The 18397-nt window shown below is 36.3% G+C and overlaps 1 protein-coding gene across 2 annotated transcripts in view; it reads right to left on the bottom strand.

The window, feature by feature from the left end:
• Positions 1–3135: 3135 nt before the first annotated feature.
• The window catches only part of LOC137950082 (MLO-like protein 1), a 46546-nt gene continuing 31284 nt past the window's right edge, over positions 3136–18397 (bottom strand). For both annotated transcript variants that reach the window (XM_068796460.1, XM_068796451.1), the window contains exons 10-14: positions 5733–5773; positions 4040–4249; positions 3856–3923; positions 3709–3769; positions 3136–3606 (exon numbers count right to left, since the gene is read on the bottom strand). In XM_068796460.1, the coding sequence (XP_068652561.1) occupies positions 3316–3606; positions 3709–3769; positions 3856–3923; positions 4040–4249; positions 5733–5773 (671 nt within the window). In that variant the 3' untranslated portion in view covers positions 3136–3315. The remainder of the gene's footprint in view (positions 3607–3708; positions 3770–3855; positions 3924–4039; positions 4250–5732; positions 5774–18397) is intronic.

The raw sequence follows: 18397 nt of genomic DNA on the forward strand, positions 1-18397 counted from the left end.
GGGTTTTGGGTTTTGGGCTTTTAAGGTAATATGTTCTGGAATTAGTGTTTAGGGGTTTTTAGTCTAATTCAAACAAGGTTGAGTCGCCTACACGGGTGTCCATTAGTTAACGAAACCCGACCCCCATCATTGACGAGGTACAGTTCGTAGTGACTTCAAAGTTATATGGGGCTCTACCAGGGGTGTTCAGTGAATTTGGACTTGATGTGTGTGTTTTCTCATTGTTTAGTGCATATGCAGTAGTGAAAATAGTTTAATTAATTTTGAAATGTTTTAGAATGTTGTTGAGGATTTTTGAAGTGCTATGGAATGTTTTTGCCATGTGGTGAGGAGATTCGGGTGTTATACATATCCACCACATGATATTTTCTTTTTTTTGTGGTTTCGATTTAACCCTTTGGCTTTGATTTTTCTCAAATTTCATAAGGTAAGTCTAAACTCTATTTTTTTATTAATTTAGTGTTGTATTAGATTTGCCTTATAGACAGCTACTCTTGATTGATATATCCTACTTTTGATATTGTTGAGAACTTGTTGACTAATGCCATTTCAACCATTGTTCTAAGATTTTGTTTTCCAATCTTATTTTTTTGGAGTAGGAGACTTTTGAGTCCGGAGGCCTGCTTGAGAATGTCTCATCAAGGCAATATTTATATCCCTATTCAGAATTTTTAGATTGTTAAAAGTAAACTAGTAAAGAATTGGCCCTTTTTTTACCATAATCATAGATTTATTCGGGATGTTCTTACTTGAATGTCAGGGCAATGCGGATGATGTAACAATTGTAGTATTGAAGGAGTTGCCTCCTCTACAAGAGAAAGATCAATCAAGGGGAAGATTTGGAGATCAGTTAGTAGGGGAAAATGGGCGAGGAACAACTAGCATGAAGAGAAAAAATTATAGTTTGTAAATTTATAATGGATTTATAGTTTTTATTTGGGCGATTGTAAATTGATAGTGATATTTCATTTAATTTTGTTGTGTTTGATTATTGTATAGAGTTTATTTATAATGTTATGCAGTGTATGGAGTGTTTAGACTATTTTATGGAGTGTATATAAAAATTCCATGGAGTGTTTATGGAATGTATAGACAATTTTATGGAGTGTTTATGGAGTATTTATGCAGGTATTATGTATATTGATTATGCCCAATTTTAAGTAGAGGTCATGCCAAATTTTATACAGGTATTATATACATAGATTATGCTCAATTTTAAGAAAAGGTTATGGCCAATCTTATACATGTATTATATATATAGGTTATGCCTAATTTTATGTAGAGGTCATATCCAATTTTATATAAAATGTATACAGACAGCGACGATTGCGATGGTCTTGAGGATGTGGGTAGCCAAGTAACATGCTTTCGGAGGTAGAGTCCATTAGAATCCACAAGAACCGCACAATTTCAAGATGCCATATCGACTTCCATGTGGAACGATAAATGATGGTTGTATCTTATTACTTTTGAACATGCATCGTTTATATATACTAAACTTGTAACTTGATGATTTTAATATTAAAGGCACGAACTCGTTATTAGAATAATATTTTTTTTAGGTTATTAATAAAGTTGTATATGTATTTATTTATTATTTTTTTCAATTTTATTACTATATTAAACTTCATATTTAAGTCTCTGGTAAATAAAATATAATTAAAGTATGCATTTGATTAATTAATTACATTTAATTTTGTCAAAATATATTATTAATTAATACCATGTAAAAAATCTATCTTATGTTATTAATATAATACTTTTTATTCATTAATCATAATTTTTTTATTTACTCTATTGTATTAGTGATTTAATAGTAGGAATTAAAATATTGTTAACTCAAACACTTGGTTTATTTAACTTATTTTTATAATTAATAAAATCAATGGTTTTAAATTTCTAAGATGAAGATGAAGATGAAGTTATCCACACTAACACCCTATTTTGAAGATTTCGAAGATGAAGTTGTCCACACTAACACCCATTTCGAAGATGAAGATCATGTAGATGCATAAAATGAAGATGAAGATGAAGATGAAGATGAAGATCAAATTTTTATTTTGTTGACTAACCCCCCCTAAAATGCATATACATGTTTAGAATCATCATACATATCATTTAGAAATATGTTAAATCGCTTAGATGATTTGAGTTGAGTTTCCTTTCCACTAGACTTTCATAATTTGATCAACTTTACTTTAAACCCTAGAATTCCAGCTCTAATACCATGTTGAATTCTAGGGTTTAATCCATATGTAACTTGGTTGAAGAAGAAGAGGGAAGAAGAGGAAATGAAGAAGAAGAAAAGAGAATATGAGAAGACGAGCACAAATTGAGGAGAGAAGCCATAGGGTTAGGAGAGAGCTCGTTAATGAGCTTCTCCTCCTCTCTTTTTTATTTATATAGGTAGGGCATGGATGACCTAATATATAAGAATACAAAACTATACTTAAACTAATAACTAATTACAACTTATGCTACTCACTCTCATAATTACATAGAATACCACTCAAACTTCTTCGACAGTGTTATTGTTTTGGACTCTTGTTGGGTCTCTACATTGGAATCTCTGATCACTGGTTGATAAACCCTTCGATTACTGTTTGTTTAGGGCCACATTATTATTTATGGTATGAACGTCTTCATGTTTTTCTTTTGTTTTCCTTTTAGTGGTTTGATTCCTGTTTTGCTTAATTGCTATAAGTGTCAGCATTGCTACTTGTTCCTGGGCAAGGTTAGAGGAGAAAGACGAGAGAGAGATCATCACTGCTGGATTTCTGATAGAGTCCAACGTATAAGATCAAACTTCTGTGCCCACGCTGAATTTGTTTTGCTTTAATGCTGTAATATACTTGTCAAAGTTAAGTATACCAGCTTTCTTCCACATCTTTTGTCTTCTTTATTTATAATAGCTGTCTTTAAATGGTTTCTTATTCAAGTATAACCAAACCCACGTTATTAAATTAAGTGAAAAAACAACTCTTTATACTATTACTTTATTAACAAGTGCTGCAGCAATAAATATAGATGGAGCTGTTAAAATGGATTAGTTTTGTAACGTAATTTTAATCAAAATATAATGTCTTCAGCAGTGAAATACAGCCGAGGAAGACATTAACATCCAACAGGGGAATAAGACTTGGCCAAAACTGCACTATCGACATATGATATAAATATAGAACTTGGAATCTTGGATGCAGAAATGTTTTAACCTACTGAAAGTAGTCATCAGAGCACCAGCAGTGCTCCTACATACACTCTCACACTAAATAAGATGAGAAAAAAATTAGATAACACTTTATAAGTACAAACATTTCACGCTGAGTCATTGGATGCTGGATTGTTAGCCGGGCTTGCAGCGCTGGAGACATTTCTTGCAGTTAAACCCTCTTCCATTGTAAAATCCTGGTCTTCCACCTCCTGCAACTGAATTTCCGCTGGAGACTTCTCACCAGCTGGACTAGAAGATTTCTCACCAGCAGGACTAGGAGCCTCCTTACCTATAGCAAGTTTCGATTTATTCCTCTTCCTTGCCTTCGCTGCCCATTTAATAAGACTCTCTTGCAGATGCTCCTCAAAAATGGCCTTCTTGTAGGAACTCCCCATCTTCAAAAAAGCAGCAGATGCACTAGTCAGCAACCCATTTTTTCTCTTTTTCTTAATGCTTCCGATAAGTGACAAGATATACTTGTTATCTATGTAAGTCACCTGGCTGAGAATTGCATAGAGTGGTAAAGTGCTGTAGCTGCACAGTAGCTGAATAATCACACTGCCGGATACCAAAAAGACATTCATATAATGCATAAGTACAAAATATAGGTTAAGAGGAAAAGCCAAAAAATGAAAGAATCCTACCCAATCATAAGCCTAGGAATAACAAAACCAATTTGTCCCATTATGCAGGAATCCCAACCATATGTTACCTGAGTAGAAATTCAGATATATGAGAAAGCCCAACAAGACTGACTTAACAGTTGCACCTAAACTGTGCCTGAATACTTGATGGGAAGACTCAATGAAACTGTCTAGGGCTATTTACCAAAATCCAAAAGAAAAATGCGATCTCAAAAGCATTTTGAAAGAGGATGAAATGAATCAAGTGAAGCATAACTCGAGGTCGCTGGAACCAAAAGTGATCATCTGAAGGCCGAACCACCAATTCACCCTCTACAGCCGCATGTTTTTCAGCAACATCATGAGCTAACAGTGTAATTATATGCTCCAGCTGGGTGCCAACAACAAAGAGAAGCTGCAAGAGAAGCCCAATTAAGACCAACATATTTTTCTTAACAAAACTAGTTTATATGCTCCCTATTTCAGATTCTTGTAGAACATACAGAGATGCATGGATCATCAGCACAGATAGAACCCATCAGCCATCCGTGTATGATTGTTCTCCTTTCCAGTTGAGTGTTAAATATATGCAAAATATAACTAGCATGTGACATATGAACTGAGATTATAAGTTATTAGTACACAATGGATCACCCAGGGTCGGCTAAAGGCATTGTAACACCCCTTCTTTCCAAGTCTTTCTTCACCATGTCCATCTACTTTGCTTTCAGCCAATGGTTAATCTAGCACCAGACATCAAATGAACCTTCATGCCTATGGACAATTTGACCTCTACCAACGAGACCATCTCAAACCAACAATATATAGGAAGAACAAATGGTGCTGAAGAGCCACCCCTAAGCTGATGAGATAACAGACCTTGGTAAGCAAGGTCAACAAGCTAAGCAAAGGACAAGACCATGAAGCGTGCATCAGAAAGGCCAATTGACACAAGGCTACTTAATGATGATGAATGACAATGCAATTTCCTTTTATTTGTTCTGTAACACTATTTCAACAGGTTTGAGACAAAATCAGCATTAAATAACTTATGCAGAAAGTATGAAGCATAAGTTAATTTATGGTATGTATAAACCACACAGAGCATCGGATTCCTGACTTCTAGTTAAAAAAAGGAAACGAGGTTGAGAAGCTAACCAATGACAAGACTATAAAAAGAAAATTTCTGTGCACCAAAGAAACAAGTTGGACAAGACTCTGATAGTCATCACAAATGATGTTGCACAATGACCTTTTTCCTTACATAATGTTTAAACATGTATGAGTAAAACACAGATTCAAGAACTTATGCTAAAAACGAATGATTGCGTTTATGGTATAGTGTATTTACTGTTCATTCAAATCCTGAACTTTCTTTTTTTTTTAAAACAAAATATCAGAGGGCATATGACCATAGATTGGGCTCAGTAAACTCATCAGATGTGAAAATTTGTTGTGTTTTCACCATTTAGACTGCAGTATATATTAACTGTAGCAATTATATGCTTAACAAGGCAAGATTCAAGCTTTCTCAATAGTACTACTTTAGTTTAAATTGCTAACTAGACCAATTTAAGGTCAAACCTCTAAATGACTTGACCCTCTTGCAAAAAGAATTGCACAATAAATGGGTGACCAAGTAGGTGTTTCTCCTTTCCACCATTTAAGATTAATATTCATTTCAGATCCAGCAGCTATAAACCTCATCACCACCCACATAAAAAATTCAAGAGTTTAAGGGAAGAACTAGGATGCCTCTTCCTAAACTGTCAGAATCAAAACAAATAAAGGGCGAAATACAAGCTCCAACGTGCAACATGTGCACTAACACATTCATATACAACATAATAATGGCAAGAAAAACAAGAAAGAACAATTCCAAGGTTAGACATACATACAATTAAAGGAAAGAAGGAAATCCAAAAATATGTATGCCAACCTGCAAAATAGAATAGAAAATGAATTAAAACAAACTATTAAAATTGACGTGTAGGATAGCATAAGGGGTAAATAGAGACTTTCAATAAGAAGTGGCACATACTTGTTTTTTTTTTTTGAAAAAGATGTGTATATATATAAACAAGAAAATACAAAAATTACAAAGAGGAGAGCATCTCCATGACAACCAGGGATTGTAGGGTAGCTCTGTTTTTAGCAAGCGCATCAGCTGCCGAATTTGCGGATCTCAGAATGTGAGACCAAATATAAGATAATAATGAGCAAGTTTCAATAATCTCCCAAAAAATGTCCCAATGACGCCACGGGGGAGGGGATGCACGCTCGCACCATCCAATGACCACCTTCGAGTCCCCTTCGATATGGAGGGGACTGGAGCACTTATCTTGGAAAACGCAAAGCCCATTGAGGAGACCGTGAAGCTCTGCCGACGTATAGTGTGTGATTCCTAAAGGGCCGGCATATGAGTAAAGTTGGTTACCTAGGTGGTCCGAGATAACCCCGTCGAATCCTGAGAGTCCAGGGTTACCTAGAGAAGAACCATCAAAGTTCAGCTTAAGGTAACCGCGATCAGGAGGGGTCCATTCCTACATAGTCTGAGCATTTGTCTTCAAGTGCAACCTAACCAAATTAAACCAGTTATCACGGATAGGAGTCCCCACAAATGAGGAGAAAGACTTCTTCGTCAGGAGCCAAGACGAAATATGCCTTACCACTCGGTCCGCCACCCAATCCGTAGATTCGATTTTACCTTCAAGCCTTCTACGGTTGCGCTCATTCCATAAACCCCATGGTGTAAAGCTAGCACAGGCCAAGAGCATCACCTTGCCGAGACCAGGAAGGGACATACCAAGAAGTGATTTATTGAATGAGATCAAATCGGGCCGCCATACAGAATTGAATCCCCATCCTGCTGAGAATGGATGTCCACACCTTCCATGAGAAGATGCATTGAAGCAAAATGTGACTAGTGGACTCAACTTCAATATTGCAGAGAGGACATAAGGGGTCTACTGAGGAATGACCTCTTCTTCTAACCACGTCAGTCGAGAGAATCTTGCCGTGATAAAAAGAATTTAATCTTAGGAGGAGCACATAGACGCCAAACAAAAAAGACCTCATGATTCTGATGAGAAGTATCCCAACCATTGATGAAGTGGCACATACTTGTATTTATGCAAGCTAGTGTATGTCTTTATATGTCTTTTTTCGTTAAAAGGATATAGCCCTAAGGGCATTATGGTCATTGTAAATACCTTCCTACATAAATAGAACCCTAAGGGTGTGGGTTAGAGCATTCAGTTCAAACCTTCTTGGCTTCAATTCCTCTCTTGAGTTTTCTCTCGTTCTCCTTTTCTTCTCTCCCACAAGCTCTTCTCCTTCTCTCCTACAAGCTAGAGCTCTCTCTCTCTCTCTTCTCCTTTTTCTTTTCTCTTTCCTCTTTCCTCTTCTTCTCTTTAAACCTTTGTAATCATATGAGAAAGCCCTAGAAATTAACATGGTAGTAAAGCAAAAATTCTAAGGCCTTGCTTGAAAGTTGCTCAAAATTTTAGTTTTTTCGCTGAAGGAAGAGCATGTTGACAAAGGAATTTATGGTTGATCATGGAAGATTGAGTATGGCTGGTGTCCTCCTCTTAAAGATAAGTTTCTACTCCCTTTAAATCCTTGGTTGGTTGAGTTTTTGATAAAAGATGATCAGCTCATTAGTTCTTCTATTTTTTCATTATTCAAGTTCATAATTATTGATTTATTTTTATGCTTAAGCATGAGTTTTGAACTTGAAAAAGAGTCAAGTTTTCATTCTCTCTTTCAGCCATTCTCTTCAATTGTGAAAATTTTATTTCAGCCGCAAAGATCTATCAAAATGTGGCTGGAATTTCTCTTTTTTTTGGTAACATGGCTGGAATTTCCTCCTTTGATATCTTAAATTGAGGTATTTCTTTTTGGAGTTCCTTGTACTCTTCAAGTGAAATCTTATAAGATATTTCCTGATTTCAAGTGCTGATTTTTAGTATCAAATTTCTTTATTTGAAAAAAGGGAAAGAAAAAAAGAGGAAACTTTATCTTCCCTTGGATTCCTATGCTCAAATTAGCAAGGAAAACCTCCCTTTTTTATGAACTTCTAAGTTTGACCTCTTAGATTCTTCATCATCCTTTTTAAAACCATTGATTGAATCTCTTAAAGCCAAGGTTAATTGCTTACTAATATGGCTGAAAATAGTCATTTTTCTTCTTTAGATCTTGGAAAAACAGACTTTCTTAAAATAAATATAGTTCCTCTTAAAAGGGTATCAAACTACCTCCCTTAGCCAACACTTAAAGATTCCTTATCACAAAAGATCTCACTGATCACCTTGTCAAATTTTCTCCACCTATTAATAAGGAAGATGACAAATATAAATGATGGACCAAAGAAGATACTTTGGTAATAAACTGGCTAATCAATAACATGGAAGAAAGTGTGGTCAATAACGTTGTGCACCTAGATACCGCCAAAATTATTTGAAATACATTTGCTAAAATATACTCTACTATTGATAGTCTTCAAAAACTTTATGATATTTTCCAGGCCATGCATAATACCAAGCAAGAAGGTAATCTTAATGATTTTTTGCAAAATTCAGAGGTTTGTCACAAGATTGGAAATTGGCACAACTATACTCCAATGATGTTACTATCCAAGGAAAACAATGTGAACAATTGGTTGGAGCAATTTGTTTGGCCAATATAAAACCATTTCTTAAAGTTGCAAAATCTCAAAACCTTAGTTCCATAGCCAAATCATCCTTTGATGATATATATACTACTATGTTTCGAGTTCCAGTAAAAAAAGAATCAAAAGCTCAAGATCCCAATCACATAGAAACATCTACCATGTTCTCTCAAGGAAGAGGATCCTCTAATACTTCAAGAGGCTGAGGTAGATGGGAAAGAGGTCGTGGTAATTCCTATAGAGGATGGGCTATATCAAATTCTTCAAATTCTTGTTCTTGCACTTATTGTGGCTTATTCAATCATGAACGAGACAAGTATTGGAAGCTTCATAGCCGACCGACAAATATGAAACAAGTTAGTGAACAAAAGGAGGTCGATTCCCAAAAAAAAAAAAAACTCTCACCTCTTCTGCTACCATCACAACCGCAGGTATGTCATCTGCCTTCTTATGTGTTTTTTCTCCCTCCTGGATTATTGACTCTAGAGCTTTTGAACATCTTACTGGGAAAATTGGTAATCTTTCTAAACTCTCCCATTGTCCTATGCCACACTTTGTCTCTATGTCGATGGATCACAAAGACAAGTCCAAGAGATAGGTGTTTTAAATCCTTCTTATTCCTTCCCTTTATCTGATGTTCTTTTTGTTCCTCAATTTCCTTTGAGCTTCATGTCAGAAAGTAAACTTACTAAGAAACTTGGGTGTGCCGTAATCTTTTATGGCACACACTATGTTTTTCAGGACAACTAGACCAAACAAGTTATTAGTGGAGGCCATGAGAAAGGAGGATTTTACTATCTTACACTAAGATCATCTTAGCACTTATCACAATGAAGCAACAAGTAGTTCAATGGCACAATAGGTAGGTCAGCCATCTTTACCTACGTTAGAGTCTGTCATTCAAACAGTTATCATGTGAATTTTGTCAGTTAAGTAAACATCAAAGAAGAGTTTTTTCTTCTCGCCAAGATGATTAGAGTAGTAGTCTTTTTAATTTAATTCATTCCGATGTATGGAGACCTCTTAAAATATCAAATGTTTCTCATTCCCAATATTTTGTTATCTTTGTTTATGATTGTTCTCGTGTCACTTGGCTTTTTGTAATGAAGGATCATTTTGAGGTACTCAACATATTTACTTCATTCTATGCCATGGTAGTTTTAGAAAAAAATAAAGGGATTTCAGTTTGATAATGCTAAAGAATATCTTTCTCACTCCTTTCAATCGTTTTGTAAACAAAAAGACATTACTCACCAAACATCATGTGTCTTTACACCTCAACAAACTGGTATAACCAAAAGAAAAGCATCTCTTAGAAGAGGCTCGTGCTCTTTTATTTTCAATAAATGTTCCACAATTTTATTTTCAATATTGCCCTTCTCAGAATCTCTCATCCACAATCCTCACTGTTACTAGTGCTCATCTCCTCAAGCTCGGAAAATTGCTTATCTCTTGCTGCGTTGGTCATATCATTTGGCCTTATGGAAGGAAAGAAATAACCGCAAATTCAATCTAAAATCTCTTCCTTGTAACGTTCTAATTGAAAAAAATGTGGGCCAAGTTTCCATGTGGATACTCATGCGTAAGGAATTTCAAAATTTAAAAGGCTCCAACTTACTGATAGCTGACATGTCATACCCACCCCACCCCTCAACTATGGAAACTTGGGCCCCTCCTCTAATGGGACATTTTAAATTAAATTTTGAAGGAAATGCATTTGGGTACCTGGGCCTTGCTGGGTATGGGGGAGTTATCCATGACGAAAATGGAAATCTTCTTTTCTCCTTCGCATGGCCAATCAGACTGTCTGACTCTACCACTGCTGAGTTTTCCGAATTGTTTAATGAGCTAAAACTTTTCAAGCAACATCTGGTGGGCCCTCTCTGCATTGAAGGCGACTCAAAAATTGTTATGAACTGGTGTGAGAAGTCCTCTACACCTCCTTGGCGGCACTGGGATCTTTTTTATGATATTTGTAATTTAATTTCTCAATTACAATGTAATTGAAAATACATTCCTAGATCAGTTAATCATCTAGCAGATACTAAGGCTAAAGTAGGCGTTTCACTCCAATACCTTGTTGTGGATGAAGGTCCTTAGCCAGGTATTGTAATCTTCACTTTTTTTATTAAACATTCACACCTTTTACTCAAAAAAAAGGTTTAACTTTTCTCCAAGTCAAAACAAACTCAATGCAAGAGCCTTCAAATGTCTCTTTCAAATGTATCTTTCTTGGGCATGCAAATAATAAAAATGATATATTTGTTATCCTCCCAGAATGCCTCGTGCTTTTATCTGCTTATGTCATTTTCTTTTAAGATAAGTTGTGCACAACTCCCTCTATCCTTAAAAAAACTCATCTCCTGTAGGTCTTACCACCTCTAACTTACCAAGACCTCTTGCGCCATTGGACGAACAATTACTTCATCCAAATACAGAAGACACTTCTCCTCCCTTAGCTCACCAGTCACCAGTCACCAGGGTAGTCCGTTGGTTCTAAGGTAAGTTCTTCTCCTCCTTCTATCCCCTCCCCTTTGGTCCTCAATATCACACTCATCCCATTGCTCTCCGGAAAGAACCTCGATCATGTGTCACTCTATGACCCACTACTTTCCATCTTATTTCCAATTTTCTCTGTACTAACTGATTATCTACAAGTTGTCAATCCTTTCTTGCAACCATTTCTTCCATCTCTCTTCCTAAAGATTATCAAGAAGCTCTACAACATCCAGGATGGAAAGCTACCATAGAGGAGAAGATGATTGCTATTCATGCCAACAACACTTGGGATCTTATTACTTTACTAACCAAAAAAAAGATTGTTGGGAGAGTCTTACATGACTCTTATAGAAACAAGCCTCACAAAGTAGTAATTAATATGGTAGAATCTTATAGGAGTCTCATGGGAGGATGTCTCACTGAAGTGTTTCAGTTAAAAAGTGTTTTAGTTATTCCAGTCTTCTATTTATATTTAATTGTTTATTTATACTAGGATTTATCTTTAAGTGCTAGAAGTGTAACTGGGGACAAGGGTAGTTTAATTGTAATAAGATTCTACTTGTTTCCTCTACCCTTGTCCCAGTTACACCTAGAGTAGAATCCGATTATAATTAAACTATCCTTGTCCCAGTTACACTCAAATTCTAACACTTAAAGATAAGTCCAAGTATAATGAAACAACTAAATATAAATAGAAGACTGAAATAATTAAACAACTTTTAATTAAAACACTTCTATGAGACATCCTCCCATGAGACTCTTGTAAGATTCTGCCATATTAATTATTGCTCTATGAACCTTCTTTCTTTGAGAGTCATGTAAGACTCTCTCACACCTGCTCTTCAATACTTCCCCCTCAAATTGGAGTTTATAGCTTCCGGTTGCAAAGAAAAAGATTTTTAGTCTTCAATCCTCTTTTGCTGAAAAAAGTATTCATAGATGCAAAATCTTCACCTTCTGTTCTCCACCTTTCTTGAATATTTTGGTTACATAAAAATTATCACAACAAGCAGAATAAAATACCTCTTTCTTATACTTGCTCTTCTAATTCTCCCTCCCAAGCTAGGGATAAAAAGAACATAGAGACCCTGCTTGGACAAAACACAATATGGGAGGAAAAAATAACTCCTAGCCGTACAACAAAGCTTCATACACCAGTCATAACAGTCATAGTCTGAAGCACACTGCTCAATTTCAAAGGCAGAAAACAGCCTAAATTTTAGGGCACAACTAAAAGCCTATTCACTTTTTAAGGGTAGCTCAAACAAAAAACACCTCTTAGGTGAAGAATAAAAAGATTTGACTCAAGCTGGATGTTAGGTATACTACTATATTTTTTAGGAAATAGATCTAGGCATTGCTCTGAAGTGATGAAAACAAAAGATGCTAAATTGAAGCAGTACCAAAAAAAAATCTTTAATCAAAAGGAGGCAACTATGCCACACTTATACTAAAAACCGAGTTTTTGAAGAAAGTAATAAGAACTTGTTCATCAAATCAATAATGAGTGTGAACTTCTTTTTTTTAAAAACAAATAAGAGAGACTATAACTGTAGAACTGTAAATATAATAAACAAGTTTGACCAAGTAAGACCTCAAAGAAATTTTTTGGAGGTGGGCATAATTTTTTGAGATAACGATGCTGAAGACACACAACCAAGTAACAAAAACGCAAAAAATGAAAACAACATCCAAGGAGGATATCATATACTTTGAACAAGTACATCATAGAGTGATTAAGTTTTACCAAAATTCTCTGATTAGAAAGGAAATTTGCCTAAAAACTACGACTTTAGGAGAAAGGAAACTCAATTCACGTCAATGCATGGAGTGGTAATAGGAGAGAAAATGGGAAAAGAAAGATTTTTGGCAGAACTCATCTTTGGTACTTCTGATATCGATATCTCTCAAAATATAGGTCCAAATAACAAATGATTTCTTGCTCAAGAAACCCAATTTGAAATAAAAAAGTTTGTCCTTGAATCTGTTATGACTGCTTGATTTGCTTATTTCTGTTGCATGACCCTAGCCAACTCTAATGAGAATATATCCTTACATATAGATCAGATTGACATGAAAGTTGCTCATGAAACTAGACTTCGATATCTTTCATTCAAATATAACTTTTCTTCAAGATTTTTTTTTTTTTTTGAGAGAAATGGTCTGATAGATTTTGGACTCTACAATTTGGCCAAACTAAGTACTCTTTCTTCTTTGGCCAACATGACTCTTGACTCTTCCATTATTGATCTCCCTTTAGAACACTCAAATTGAGAATTGGTTTGATAGGTTAGAAAATAGGCTTACAAATATTTCTTTTAACATAAAATTCTCCTTCTAAAATCTCATTCTTGATGGCATAAAACGCCTCAAGCATTGAAGCTCTCTACTACTGCTCGAACCTTTCCAGTTGTTTGACCTTTGCTACTTCAAATATCAATTTCTTTTTGTACAAAACTCCAATTACAATTTTTTTTTTTTTTTTTGCATTGGAAAGTAGACTCAAAGATCGTTCCGTCAATATATAACTTAGAATATGACAAGTTTAGTATGGAGGTGCGAATGCCAAGGAAACAACGGGTACTGGGACAATAAAAAAAGAATAAGGTAGAATACAAACCTAAACTACTAGAGATGATAAATCAAAAATTTTTTTATTTCTGTGGATTGACTGAGTCAACTCATAGAACCGCTCTGATACCATGTTAAATTTCTGGAAATGAGAAATAATTCACTGACTTATTGTAATTTGAGTACAATGAGCCTCTATTTATTATAGAGGAACAAGTAGAGTTCCATTACGATTAAAACTACCCTTGTCTCAATTATACCCGAAGTCTAACACTTAATATAAGTCCTTGCATAATTAAACAACATAACATAAATAGAAGACTGAAATAACTAAAATACCTTTTAACTGAAACACTTCTGAGAGACATCCTCCCATGAGATTCCTTTAAGATTCTATCATTTTAATTACTGATATGTGAGAGTCGTGTAAGTTTCTCCCATACCTGCTCTTCAACAATCTAAGTGGGTTTTTACTATCAAACATTGGATGGGAGTATAGCCCATCTCAAGGCCAACCCAATAGCCAAGGAATACACTTGGTCATGTGGAATTGATTATGAACAAACCTTTTTGTTGGTTGCTAAACTTAACTCAGTATGTGTTCGTTTTTCCCTTGCTGCAAATTTTCAATGGGATTTTTATCAACGTGACATTAAAAATGCCATTATAAATGGAGATCTCCATGAAGAAGTTTATAAGTTGCAACCACCAGGTTTTGTGGTTGAGGGAGAGAAAGTATGCAACTTTGAAAATCTATCTATGGCTTAAAACAATCTCTTCAAGCATGGTTTTACAAATTTAGCAAGGTGATCCTTAAGTCTTTAATTCAAAAGGTGTGAAACTGATCATTTGATATTGTCAAACATACTAGTTTTGGTATAATACTTATGACCCTTTATGTGGATGATATTATCTTGATGGGAAGTGATAAAAATAAAATTTAGAAGACTAAGATGAACTCAATAAGATATTTTAGACCAAAGGTTTGGGATTTGCTAAAATATTTCCTAGAGTTTTTGCAATCTAGTATGGCATCATTTAGATCTATTGAAAGAAACAGGTATGTTGGGTTGTAAACCTCTTGATTTACCTATGGATCCAAATGTTAAGTTACACACTAAGAAGGGGATGAGGTAGATGTGGAAAGATTTCAAAGACTTGTAAGGAAACTAATCAACCTTACTGTAACTCAGCCAAATATTTCCTTTGTAGTAAGTATTGTTAGTCAATTTATGCATCATCCCGTATATCACATTGGTAGGCCTAGGAAAGAATTTAAGGTACCTCTAAAAAAAATCCAAAACAGGGGTTATAACACAAAAACCATGGACATATTAAGATATATAAAGGTTTGCATATGCAAACTGGGCTGGATTTCCAAACAATAGAAAATCCCCTTCGATTATTGCAAAATGGTTGTGGCAACTTGGTCACCTAGTGAAGCAAAAAAAAATCTGTGGTAGCTCGATCTAGTACAAAAGTAAAATATCGAGTTATGGCCCATATTGTAAGTGAGATGGTCTAGCTAAAATCCTTGTCATTAGAACTAGGGTTTTCCTTCAAAAACCTTATGCAACTTCGTTGTGATAATCAAACATATTGAAGAACAGGTATGAAAAAGTTTTACATGACTCTCACAAAAAAAAGTCTCACAAAGCTAGAATTAATATGGTGGAGTCTAAGAGGAGTCTCATGGGAAAGAAGTCTCACAGAAGAGGTTCAGTTAAAAAGTGTTTCAGTTAGTTTGTTTTCTATTTATGTTTAGTTGTTTAATAGTGTTAGGATTTACCTTTAAATATTAGACTTTGGGTGTAAAGGGGACAAGGATAGTCTAATTATAATCTGATTTTACTTATTTCCACTATTATAAATAGAGGGTCATTGTACCAAGTTATAATCAAGTCAATGAATCAATTCTCTTTTCCAGAAGTTCAACAAGGTAATAGAACCGGGTCAATAAATTGACGTGTTTCTCTATCTCAATCGGGTTTTAGTAAAGCTTTTGTTTTTTTTTTTTTTTTTTTTTGCCTTTGCTCTAGTCTATTTTTTTCAGAATAATTTTCATTATTCTTTTGTTTGATGTTCCTATACATTTATAATTATCTCTTGTTCAGCGTTAACTTGATTACAATTGTTTGATGCCCAAAACACCTTTGTTCCTCTTAGTTATTTTATGTTATCACTTCCTTGGATGAACTTTCTCATTTTTTAGAATTTCTTCTTTCATTGATCCATAAAGAATCTTCCAAAGTGTTCCTTCATGTTTTTGATCATTGAAAGAATTTTTTTTTTTAAATAAAAATAAATTTCACCTTACTTACCGCTAAACAAAAGTTTGAGTTCCGGTTCTTGTCGATGGAAGTCTAGCTATCGGAATGTGCTCGCTGTTGTATATTGAACGATCATGTTGTAGGTTGTTTCTATGCCCAGAACAGCAGAGCCTCGCTCTTGTATCTTCATCTCCAATTTTCCCTTTAGAAGCTTCCTGTCTATTCATTAATTCTGCCAAGGATAGAGACGGAGAACGCTATCAGAGACTGAAGTTGTTGCTTCATCATCTTTGACCCATTTCGTCCTCTGCATCGTCTGATATCTCTACATTGATTTGTTTGGCTGGGGATAGCACGGCTTATCACAAAATCCATAGAAGGACCTCTAAGGATTGTTCAAAATCAGATGGTCAGTAGATTCAGCTCAAGATCAGTATCCTACCAAGATTGAAACTCTTTAATTTAAGTTGTTGGAGCTACAATATCAAGTCCTACTTGAACAAGGATTCCTAATACATGCTGTAATACAACTCGTGTGTGTGTGTGCAGCCACTTGGTGACATTTGATTCCTATCAGGACACTGCAGCTGTAAGAGAGGAAGTTGTTTCAAGTTGAACTTTTCAAAACAGCAGCAACATGAACCTGGGTTGTGGTAAGATAAAGAGAAACGATCCGACTATTCAACTCCTACTCAGACTCAACTTTCTGGAATATAGAGCTCTTGGGTCTCCTACGTCATTCGTGCTAACCCCACTACGAAGAAATCGAAGAAGCCTACTCCAACAAAGAAGGTTCATACTTTTGCTAGAAGCCAAAAGAAAGAAGAAGGTCTCTGGATTCTACAATTTCACTCTCTCTGGCTCTTTCTCTGCGTCTGTGCATTGAAGCTCACAGCAGCTGCTGCTGTGAAGAAGAAAGGAGGCTGAAGAAAGGAAAGAAGCAGCTTCCTGGTGTGAAGCTTCCTTGGTCACTAGCCGAAAACGCTGCCATTGATGTTCTTGCTGGTGGTGCTGTGTGTTCAGCTAGGTATCAACTTGAAAGCATGAGATGGCAGCAGTTCCAGCAGCACGTGTTCAAGTTTTTTTCGTTGAAGCTCACGGTTCAGACTTTTGCCAACCAGCCACTACTGCTGCCACCTGCTGTGTTGCTGCTGCTGTAAACGCATGCCTGCTGCCACTGCTGTAAACGCATCCCTGCTGCTGCTGCTCGGGTTATGTTCTTCTGACTCAGATTGCTAGAGGAAAATGGGTGGACCTGGTAAGCTGGTGCTGTCTTTTATTCAATTGGCTGGTCATCCAGGTGTTGTGCTTCAGATTTTCTAGCAACTAGTGGTGCTTGAGTAGCAAGCATGCAGCTTGTTGGAGTGATGGTTCGGTGGTTATCAAGCTGATGCTGGAAATACTTCTCGTGGTTTCATTAATTAAAGAGCAGCTGAGCTCAGCCACTTGTGAAAGTTCAGAACCTTGCACTGAGGCTTGAGAAATTGGCTAACTGCTTACTATTTTTTTTTTTAAATGAGCTGATTTTATTAAGACAAAAGCTGAAAAGAGCAATTTACAAAGGAGGGAAGCCTTCCCAAACAATAAGAGATTACTGGGAAGTTCCGAATTTTGCCAATTTATCAGCCAAAGAGTTGGCTGATCTAGGAATGAGATTCCAATTACAATGAGCAGAAGATATAATGTTAGCAATACTATCAGTGATGGGCCAGTGGCGCCTGACAGCGGCTAGCCAATACACCCAAAAGACCGATCTGTTAGGTACGGAAAGCTACCGCCTAGTAGAGTGGACGGAACCACTCTGACACCCACCCCGCCCATTCTTGACTGCCTCTCACGGGATTCGAATGCGGGATGTGGCATGCCCAACTTTGATATCATGACAGCGGCTAGCCAATACACCCAAAAGACCGATCTGTTAGGTGCGGAAAGCTACCGCCTACAAGAGTGGATGGAACCACTCTGATAGCACCAAGGGGGGAAACTATCTTTGGAATACCAACTAATAACCGTCTTCGAGTCGCCTTCAATGATTAACTTGCCATGGAGACGATCCCTGAAGATTTGGAGGCCGAACAGTAGAGCACTAACTTCAGCAGAATTAGAATCAGTAATGCCCACCGGACCAACATAAGAAAGAAAAGGGTCTTCATTGTCACCTCTGAACACACCACCTGATCCAGCCAGCCCAGGACATCCAATAGCACTACCATCAAAATTCAGCTTAATGCAATCGCATGGGGGAGGATCCCAAATGGCCATACTTGGACTTCTGCTGGGGCTAGACATATGAGAGATCAAATTCCAATTTTCCCGAAGGGAAACCGATAGAGTGGCAAAATTCTTCCTTGTATGAAGCCAGTTTGAGATGAGGCCAACGACATGAGAAGTTGTGTTGTCTGGGGTGCTAGCTTTGGAGTTGAATCTCCGGTTGTTCCGCTCAAGCCAAATACACCATGGAACATGCGCAAGACAGGCCGGAATAATTAACTTGCCCAACCAAGGAAGGAGAATCCCTTGAACCATCTCAAAGGTGCCAAAGAGGCCCTGATGT

This window comes from Aristolochia californica, unplaced genomic scaffold (assembly GCF_029961685.1).
Source record: "Aristolochia californica isolate CCGP_79_NKW_82.1479 unplaced genomic scaffold, dmAriCali1.0.hap1 SCAF_1, whole genome shotgun sequence".
Taxonomy (NCBI): Eukaryota; Viridiplantae; Streptophyta; class Magnoliopsida; order Piperales; family Aristolochiaceae; genus Aristolochia; species Aristolochia californica.